The 10,476-nt window shown below is 37.2% G+C and overlaps 1 protein-coding gene across 1 annotated transcript in view; it reads left to right on the top strand.

Annotated features, from left to right (window-relative positions):
* CFHR5 (complement factor H related 5) overlaps nucleotides 1-6,172 on the top strand; it is a 52,937-nt gene extending 46,765 nt beyond the window's left edge. Inside the window, exons 8-10 of the mRNA XM_060178498.1 lie at nucleotides 2,164-2,346; nucleotides 4,866-5,048; nucleotides 5,791-6,172. Coding sequence (XP_060034481.1) covers nucleotides 2,164-2,346; nucleotides 4,866-5,048; nucleotides 5,791-5,984 — 560 coding nt within the window. The 3' untranslated portion in view covers nucleotides 5,985-6,172. The remainder of the gene's footprint in view (nucleotides 1-2,163; nucleotides 2,347-4,865; nucleotides 5,049-5,790) is intronic.
* The last annotated feature ends 4,304 nt before the right edge of the window (nucleotides 6,173-10,476 follow it).

Raw genomic sequence — 10,476 nt, forward strand, 5'->3', positions numbered from 1 at the left:
GTCCAGTAGAGAAGCAATTACAGAAGTCAGACCTTCCTCCTTCTGCATTCCAAAAATAATTTTGGTCCATAATCATAGAGGGTGAGAATGGGGGAGGTGATAGAGGGCTCTGAACCCAAATTCCACCAGGACCCTGAAAGAGAAGAGGAAAAAGGAAGGACACTTGGAAGTAGTGATAGGTGTAGGTATAACTTCGAAAGAAAAAGAAGGCAGGATCATTGAAAAGAAATGGCCAAAAATATATGTATGTAAATATAAATAGTGAACATAGATCTGTGATCTTGGAAACTGCAGTTTCCAACAAGGGGATGTGGACACAGAACTCTAGTGGTGGAAATGGTGTGGAATTATACCCTTGTTTTCTTAGCATCTTGTAAAATAATATTAAGTCACTAATAAGAAATAAAATACAAATGAATGGGTCAGGAGGTGAAGCAGAGCAGCGGATAAAATGTGGGACTCTCAAGAATGAGGTCCAGAGTTTAGACCCCCAGCAGCACATGTACCAGAGTGATATCTAGTTCTCTTTCTCACTACTTATTTCTCCTATTAGTAAATGAATAAAAATACTTAAATATAAAAAGGAAGCTACAAATGAATCCAATAGAAAACTTTTATAAACTATTAGACGACACAGTTTATACAGAATGAGTAAAGTTCCTTGCTATCTTAGAGTTTAAGAAGGCAATAGATAGTAATTATTATAACCAAGTTATTTGGGGAGTTGGTTTACTTTGAAAATCCCATGGTTAAGATTTACTGTACTATACAAAACTATACAAGGAGAATCATTTTAATAAGAGATGTTGGGAAAGTGGTAGCTATATGTTTCAGAAGAGTAAGCAGAACCACCTCATGTCACCGTGCATAAAAGTCAACTTGGGGCCGGGTCATGGCACAGTAGCTTAAGCGCACATAGTACAAAGTCAACTCAAAATGGATCAAAGAATTAGGTGTTAAACTAGGAACCACTAAATACATAGGAGTAAGCATAATCATATTACTACATGTTGTGTTGTATTATGTTTAGCAAAGAAAGCAAAAGCAAAAATAAATCAATGGAACCACATTAAACTGAAAAGCTTCTACAAAGGAAAAGGAACTATTAGCAAAACTATGCCCTATTGAGTGGGAGTAGATTTTCACATGCCAGACAGCAGTCCAAAGACTAGCACATCATGTGAGGATTTTAACCCAAATCTCATTTGATAATATATTTGATTATGGGTGTTGGTGGTGGCACACCTGGTTGAGCACACATTTTACAATGTGCAAGGACTCGGGTTCAAGTCTCCAGTCCCTACCTGCAGGAGGAAAGCTTTTCGAGTGATGAAGCAGTGATGCAGCTGTGTTTCTGTCTCTCTCCCTCTCTACCACTCCTTCTATCTTGATTTCTGGCTGTCTCTATCCAATAAATAAATAAAGATAATAAAAAGTAAATAAATAAATAATACATTTGATTATGTATATCTATAAAAGAATCTGATGCCAGTCTTTATGTATGACCTGTCACTGAGTAATTCAGTGAGGATAGGCTACCAATAAAAATAATTAGTATATTTTACATTAACTATGAAAGAGTAATAGCTGAAAGAATAAAAGAAAGAAGTTATAAGAAATATGCAAATATGTCTAGAGAATATAAACCAAATGGCATACAGAAAAGTGCAATACTGGGGAGTCAGGCGGTAGCACAGTGAGTTAAGTGCACGTGGCACAAAGCACAAGGACCAGCCTAAAGATTCTGATTCCAGCCCCCAACTTTACCTCCTGCAAGGGGTTCACTTCACAAGCAGTGAAGCAGGTCTGAAGATGTCTATTTTTCTCTCTCCCTCTCTGTCTTCTCCTCCTCTCTGGATTTCTCTCTGTCCTATCCAACAATGACAGCAATGACCACAATAAGTCACAACAATAAACAACAAAGGTGACAAAAGAGAAAAGATGGCCACCTGGAGCACTGGATTGGTACTGCAGGCACCAGCAATAACAGGGAGGCAAAAAAAAAAAAAGTACTGTTGAAATATACTACATGATTCAGACTTTCACATTGTTACTTTATCATTTATTAATTTATTAGTTTTGAGTTTTCTGTTTATTGAATTATCCTTTCAATATTTTAGCTTTTGAGTTTTTAATCAAGAAATTTAATTTTAATACTTTTAGAACCACAAACAAAATTCTGTCCACCTCCACCTCAGATTCCCAATGCTCATGCTATGACAACTACAGTGAATTATAAGGATGGAGAAAAAATATCTGTTCTCTGTCAGAAAAATTATCTAATTCAGGGATCAGAAGAAATCATATGCAAAAATGGAACATGGCAGTCAATACCACACTGTGTTGGTTAGTATGACTTAACTTGCTCTATTAACATACTTCTCTGTGTTTTGTGTAAATGACTCGAGATGAAAACATTTCTCACCATGTATATTCCACTTGATCTTGAAGCAGTAATAACAATCTAAGTTCAGAGTCGGCATTCTTTCACTTCTAGTCTGAAATAAATACAGCCTGAACTTCTCAGATTCCATGTTAATACTAAGTGCAACTGCTGTTCATATGTATTTGACTCCTCATGATGAAGGTGAAAATTTGAACTAGAGGATATTAAGTATACACTGTTATGGTATCATATGTTTGCACATTTCAGTTTTTTTCTATGCTCAAGCAAATTAATTTGTCCACTTCTCTGTATCTAAAACCTCAAATTGCAGTTGATTGTGGTTTTTTTTTCATTTAAATTCTATTTTGGTAACTACAAACTTCAATAGTGAATAATTTTCTTTGTTCGAATGTCTTCAATTTAAATTCCAAATATATTTTGAGTGTATTGTTCAGCTTAAACATTACCTTGTACTTTGATCTTCATATAGAAAAAAATACCATGTTCTCAGCCACCTTTTATCCAACGTGGGAAAATAAAATTATTTAGCTCTTCTAAGGAAATGAAAGGAATATCTGAGAGCACGATGTACCCACATGGCACCAAATTAAACTATACTTGTGAAGATGGTTCAGAGATATCTGGAGAAGATAGGATAGTATGTCACATGGGAAAATGGAGTTCTCCGCGTCAGTGCGTTGGGAAGGGCAGTAATCTAAGACAATTCTTTTCAATAAATTCACGAAAAAATAATGAAAAGTTATGCGACAACTTCTTCAATTCTAGTATATATTAAAATTTTCTGTTATTTTTATATTTTTGTCAATTTTTATTCATCAAAAAATTTGCTTATTTCATTGTTTATTATAGCACCAATTATAATTCCAGCTTTCTGTTTAGAACTCAATGGGCAATGAAACTGAACCTAGCTACTTACATAGATAGTATTTCCACGTGTGGGAATGTCTTTGTTTCTCCTTTTGGCTCTAAAGAATAGTAACACAGAACATAGCATTTGGCCTGACAGTTCTCCCAGGATTTCAAAGTGTTTTCCACTTCTTTCTGAATCATAGATGAGAACTCACTGCCACTTGAAACCTTTTCCCTGTAGATTTGCATAATTTATAACAAGCTTATTTTTCAAATACTTTTTCTTTTTCCAGCAGTTTAATTAGAATCTGTCTGGCCTGATTGCAGGTTTTTTAAAAATATAATATATGGGTTTATGCTTTATGCCCAGTTCAGAAATTTCGGTCTAGTTTTTAAATTGACTTCTTTTCATCTTTAATAACCTCTTATGTTGGCTTTGTAAATACTTTTTAGTTTTATTTAGCAAAAGAGTGGCAGGAATGATTCTTTTTTATTTTAAATACTTATTTATTAAGCAAAGAGGGAGAGAACCAGAGCATCACTGTGGTGTATGTGAAGTAGCGAATTAAATTTGGACCGTGTGCTTAAGAGGCCTATGATTTGTCATTTAGGACACATAGCATTTCTAACTCATCTTTGCCAGACTAAAAAGTTGTCATTTGAATGAAGTAAGCAAATTTATATTTATTTGAATGTCACTAAAATATTAATGCTTCTTTATTTCTATCATAAGAGAAAATGAAGATAATAGAAATGTCTAGAAATCCAATAGCTCCTCCAGTATCTTATATATAACAGAGAGATGCTTGCTGTATCTTAGTTATTCATCAGTGCTCTTTTTATACATTAGGAAAAACATTGCTGGAAATCTGCAAACTAGACTAGTAAAACTGTATATGCATCGGTGGCTGGGTGGTGGCGTACCTGGTTGAGCACACATGTTACCATGTCCCAGAATCTGGGTCTAAGCCCCCATCCCCACCTGCAGGGGGAAAGCTTCAAGAGTGATGAAGCAGTGCTTCCAGTGTCTCTCTCCCTCTTTATCTTCCCCTTTCCTCTTGATTTCTAGCTGTCTCTATCCAATAAATACAAAATAATTAAATCATTTATAACAAAAGTGCATATGTATTTTCTTTTTTTGCATATGTATTTTCATTGTAACGAAAAGAAGGGTTTAAAAGTGTGACTTGTAGCTTAGTCAATTACTGCAATGAGTAGTATCGCTCATCTGAATGTTGAATTACTGATACTGCATTTGTTCTGGTTTACTTTTTTTTTTTCCTTTTTGTTCACTGCACCTCTGTCATCCACGACTCCACTTGCTTTTGGAGTCCTTTTATTTTTCCTTTTGATTTCAGAAACAGACAGAGAGAAAGACCACAAAACTTCTCCACCATTTGTGGAAATTTCCCTGCTGCCAATGTGTTCACATGGGCATTCAGGGTTCAAATCTGGATTCTTGGGTATGATATTTTGTGTTCTCTACCCTGTTTGCTATCTCTCATCTCTGTGATATTATCATTAGCATATATTTAACCAAAATATTCATTTTAGCTGTTAAGCTTAATAAAGATGAAATTTCAGTTAATTTCAAATCATTCTGTTTTAGTCTCTAAAGAAAACTGTAAGCCCCCTCCTTCTATTGACAATGGAGACATTACCTCATTCCCACTACGGGTATATGCTCCAGGATCATCAGTTGAGTACCAATGCCAGAATTTATATAAACTTGAGGGCAGAAACACTATAACATGTTATGATGGAGAATGGTCAAAACCACCAAAATGCTTAGGTAAGTATTTTAAAATCTCATGAATCCTGGGAAAATCAATATAACCCATCTGCTAGTTTACTGTTCATAGTACGATATTTCTGATAAAGAAACAACCATTTTGGGTAATAACTAACCACAAAAAAAATTTTAAGAAAGTAAAGTGTGAACAAGTTGGGGTGAGGCGGTGGCTCACAGGGTTAAGCGCACATAGTATGAAGGGTAAGGACCCACTCAAGGATCCTTGCTCTAGCCCCAGACTCCTCACCTGCAGGGGGTCACTTCACAAGCAGTGAAGCAGGTCTGCAAGTATCTATCTTTCTCTCTTCCTCTCTATCTCCCCCTCCTCTCTCAATTTCTCTCTGTCTACCCAAAAAATTGAAAAAATGGCTACAGGAGTAGTAGGTATGTAGTGCAGGCACTGAGCCTCATCGATAACCCAGGAGGCAAAAAAAAAAAAAAAAAAGTTTGAAAAAGTCTTCTTCAAGCAAAAAAGAATGACAAAAGTTGCCTTAATAAATACTTGTGATATAAAAACTGACTTGTGAATTTTTCACTATAGTATTCCAATATCACATATTATGAATATTGGCTTATTCCCATGATTAACAAAAATTTTAATTCTACATAAGGGAACTTTAAGTTGGTTAGGAATAGAATTCTCACACCAATGTAAGAAGGTTCTGCTTGGCAATCTAAAATTCCATAAATTTTATGAAAGTGTGTGCTATTTAATGCTTTATGTTTTTCTTTTTAATTTCAGATCCTTGTGTGGTATCAGAAGACATCATGAATAAACATAAAATAATGTTTAGATGGGTAGATAGAAAAAAACATTATGTGCAATCAGGGTATTATATTGAATTTGTGTGTAAACGTGGATATGAACAGATATCCCATCAGCCCTTTAGAGTACAGTGTGTGGAAGGGAAGCTGACATATCCCACTTGTGGATAAAGCAATGGTTAAAAACAGTCTTAATACTACTACAGCATGAACATTTGCTCATCATTTGAATTATTCACCCAATTTTTCAAGTTTTGTTACTCATTTTATGCATAAATTGTGTGGATTGTGTAATTTTAATATAACAGACCAATAAAACCTTGAAGTACTACAGTGAAAAATGGCAACCCAAAATTCCATATCATCTTTGCTATTACTGTGTATGTTCATCCAATGTGTATGGCCCAAAAATAGATGCAATCCCTTTAATGCCTGCTTCAATCCATCATTCTGTTACCCTCTATAATAATATTTAAAGGCCACAGATATGTGGTGTTTCCAATATGTTGCAAACATACTAAATGTCATGGAATTTAACATCTTGAAATGGTTATTTCTTATAACATGATGTGAAATTCATTTAAGTAAAAAATAAGAACCTAAATGTGTGCATGTTATAACACTGATATGAAAAAAACATCTAAAATACATGTAAAATATAAATACATAAAATACACAAACTTCACTATGACACTAAGTACATATTTTAGAATTTGGATAGGAGTGCAGTAAATATATATATGCTGTAGTTTAGAAATAATAGGGATAACAGTTGGTATTTAACTCTTTAATAATATTTTTTCCAATGACACATATCATCTTTCAGCCACAATAATCTGCCATCTTAAGATAAAGACAGAGGGCCAGACAGATTAGGGAGGGTGCATGCTCTGCCATACACATGGCCCAGATCCAAACTCGCACCCACAGACAAGTGGTACAGCATCAGGGAAGCATCCATGTAGTGTCTTTTCTTTACTCTTTCTACTTTAAAAAAAAAAAAAAACTGCTGGAGTGGTCTGGGAGGTGGCACAATGGATAAAGCACTGGACTCTCAAGCAGGAGGTCCTGAGTTCAAGCCCCAGCAGCACATGCACCAGAGTGATGTCTGGTTCTTTCTCTCTTCCTATCTTTTTCATTAATAAAAATAAATAAAAAATATTTTTTAAAAAAGAAAAAAAAACTGCTAGAGAGATAAAATAACATATGTTCCAGGTCATAGCTCCCAAAAGTGAATAAATAAAGATATATAAAAATCAAGATAACACATGTGAGGAAGTACAAAGAACTCTTTGGTAATAACTTATTTATGTAATAAAATTTCCATGACTTGGACTGGAGTTGGTGTATTGCACCAAAGTAAAAGACTCTGGGGTGGTTGAAGGGAGAGGGTTCTTCAGGTTCTGGAAAAAGATGACAGAGGACTTAGTGGGGACTATATTGTTCTGTGGAAAGCCAGGAAATGTTATGCATGTCGACTCTTAAAACATTAATCCTCCATAAAGAAACTGAAAAAAATTTTCATGATTTTGCTTACATGAAGAGTTTTGGGACCATTCAAATAAAACTGCCATAAATATGGTTTTTATGTTCACATATTTCAAACATCATAATTAGTTAAAATAAGTTGACTACAAACAATGTAAATTTCTATAAAATAGTAGCACATTAAGAGAAAATGAAGTTATGAGCAATCACAGTAAAATATTTTTTATATTATTTATTCCCTTTTGTTGCCCTTGTTTTTTATTGTTGTTGTTATTGGTGTCGTTGTTGTTAGATAGGACAGAGAGAAATGTAACAAGGAGGGGAAGACAGAAAGAGGGAGAGAAAGACACCTGCAGACCTGCTTCACTGCTTGTGAAGCGACTTCCCTGCAGGTGGGAAGCTGGAGGCTTGAACTGTGATCCCTGTGATTCTTACGCCGGTCCTTGTGCTTTGCACCACCTGCACTTAACCCAGTGGGCCACCTACCACCCGACCCCTGGTAAAATATGTTTAAGGTAATACCTTATTCTTAATGTATCAAATAAAGTGGCATATTGATAATAAAAAATCTGCTTGTCTAGGCACTGGCACAAGGATCCTGGTTCAAGCCTATGGCTCCCACCTGCAGGGGGGTCGCTTCACAAAAGGTGGAGCAGGTCTGCAGGTGTCTTTCTCTTCCCCTCCTCTCTCCATTTCTCTCTGTCCTATCCAACAAGAACAGCAACAGCAATAACAACAAAAAAAATGGAAAAAATGGCGGCCAGAATATTCATAGTACAGGTAATGAACCCCAGCGATAACCCAGGAGGTTGAGAGAGAGAGAGAGAAGGAGCAGCGCCGCAGGTTAAGCGCACATGGTGTGAAGCACAAGGACCGGCGTAAGGATCCCAGTTCGAGCCCCGGCTCCCCACCTGCAGGGGAGTCACTTCACGGCAGTGAAGCAGGTCTGCAGGTGTCTATCTTTCTCTCCCCCACTCCCCTCCTCTCTCGACTTCTCTCTGTCCTATCCAACGACAGCAACAACAACAACAACAACAACAACAATAATAATAATAACTACAACAAAGATACAACAACAAGGGCAACAAAAGGGGAAAAACTGGTCTCCAGGAGCAGTGGATTCATGGTGCAGGCACCAAGCCATGGCAATAAACCTGGAGGGAAAAGAGAGAGAGAGAGAGAAAGAGAGAGAGAGAGAAGGAAAGGACAGGAAAGAAAAGGAAAGGAAAGGAAAGGGAAGGGAAGGGAAGGGAAGGGAAGGGAAGGGAAGGGAAGGGAAGGGAAGGAAAGGAAAGGAAGAGAGAAATCTACTTGTAATTCATCATGTACAAAAGTCAACTCAAAATGGATCAAACTTGAATTATCAAATAGAATACAATAAAATACACAGAAAAAAAGAAGAACTGACACTCTGCAAGGTCTGCTTCTGAAATATTTTCAGAGACTAGAGCCCATCACCAAGGAAAACAAAAGCAAAAATAAGCCCATGGGACTATATACCAAATTGAAAAGCTCCTGCATAACAAAGTGCACTATCATAAGACAAAGCTATCCTAAAAGGTTGTTTTTGTTGTTGTTGTTGTTGTTTTCGCTTCCAGGGTTAATGCTGGGGCTTGGTGGCTGCATCACAGATCCACTGTTCCTGGAGGCTATTTTTTTCCCTTTTGTTGCCCTTGTTGTTTATCGTTGTTGTTATTGTTATTGCTGTCATTGTTGTTGATAGGACAAAGAGAAATCGGGAGAGGGCAGGAAGACAGAGGGGGAGAGAAAGACAGACACCTGCAGACCTGCTTCACATCCTGTGAAGTTCCCCACCTGCAAGGGGGGGAACTGGGGGTTCAAACCGGGATCCTTACACCAGTCCTCGTGCTTTGCGCCAATGTGCACTTAGCCCGCGGTGCTGTTGCCCGACCCCCACCCCAAGGTTTTTACATGCCATAATCAGAAAGAAAAAAAAAAAAGACTAAAATACAAGTATAGAAAGAACTTACAAAACTCAGCAACAAAGTCAACTCCATAAAAAGACAGGAAGAAGCTCTGAAGAGAACTTTCACCAAAGAAGATATTCAGATTAACAACAGGAATATGAAAAAAACATTTAAATCTCACTGATTATCTGAGAAATGCAAATCAAGACAACAAGGAGATACCATCTCATACCTGTGAGAAGGTCATAGAGGAGCAAAAACAAGTGATAACAAAAATGTGGTGAAAAAGCAAGCAGAACCTTCCCCTTATGGTAGAACATCAATGGTTAAGGACTGACCCAATCTCTGAAGGGAGGCTTCTCCTGAAATGAGTGCAGCCTAAATGTTCCTAGCTGTAACCAAAGGAACGCAACCTCAGACTGATAGGGACTCAGAGGTTACAAAGGCTACTGAGGTCAACGTGAACATATATGGGCCCTGGCTCAGACTGATAGGGTCAACAGTCAATGGTACTTACATTGTTGTGGGGTATGGCAAGGAAGGCCACTGGAGAGCAAGGTCTGAATTAGTCTTTGTTTGCTGGCTGGGGACTGCCTCACCGCAAAGTGTTATTTAGAGTGCGGCCCCGGTTCTCTTCACACAACTGATTGTAAAGGGAAAAAACGACAATTGCAGCAAACATGCTGGTTACGGAAGCTAATAATGGTATAGTTATTTTTGGAACCATCTTTGCAGAACCACCAGGCATATTTGTTAAATTCAAAGAAACCCATACCCTCCACACCTCTTTCTTAAGGGTATTTTGGGAAGACACTATTTGCTTTAGTTGAGTAAGAATTTTCCTGGAACTTGTAGGGTTACTGGGGACATCAAGATGGTATTATCCAAATCAAGCTGTCACAATATGTTTTCCTCATGTTTGGGAGATACTCTCTGCCCTAATCCACCTTTCTAGCCCTATTCTAAACTCTGACAACATCTTCCCAGAGAACACTTTTAGTCCATCTGCATGTTAACTACCAGGCTCCGGCAAAAATCACAAAAGTAATGGGACCCTTGGAACACAGCTAAGATAGACTTCCTAGCTTCTTCCCACACAAAATATTCTTAATTTCGCATGCTCTATTCTCTCCCCCTCTCTGGGACTACATCAAATTAAAAAGCTTCTTCACAGCAAAAGAAACCACTACCCAAACCAAGAGACCCCTCCAGAATGGGAGAAGATCTCTACATGCCATACATCAGAC

The sequence above is a fragment of the Erinaceus europaeus genome, chromosome 19, assembly GCF_950295315.1.
Source record: "Erinaceus europaeus chromosome 19, mEriEur2.1, whole genome shotgun sequence".
NCBI lineage: Eukaryota > Metazoa > Chordata > Mammalia > Eulipotyphla > Erinaceidae > Erinaceus > Erinaceus europaeus.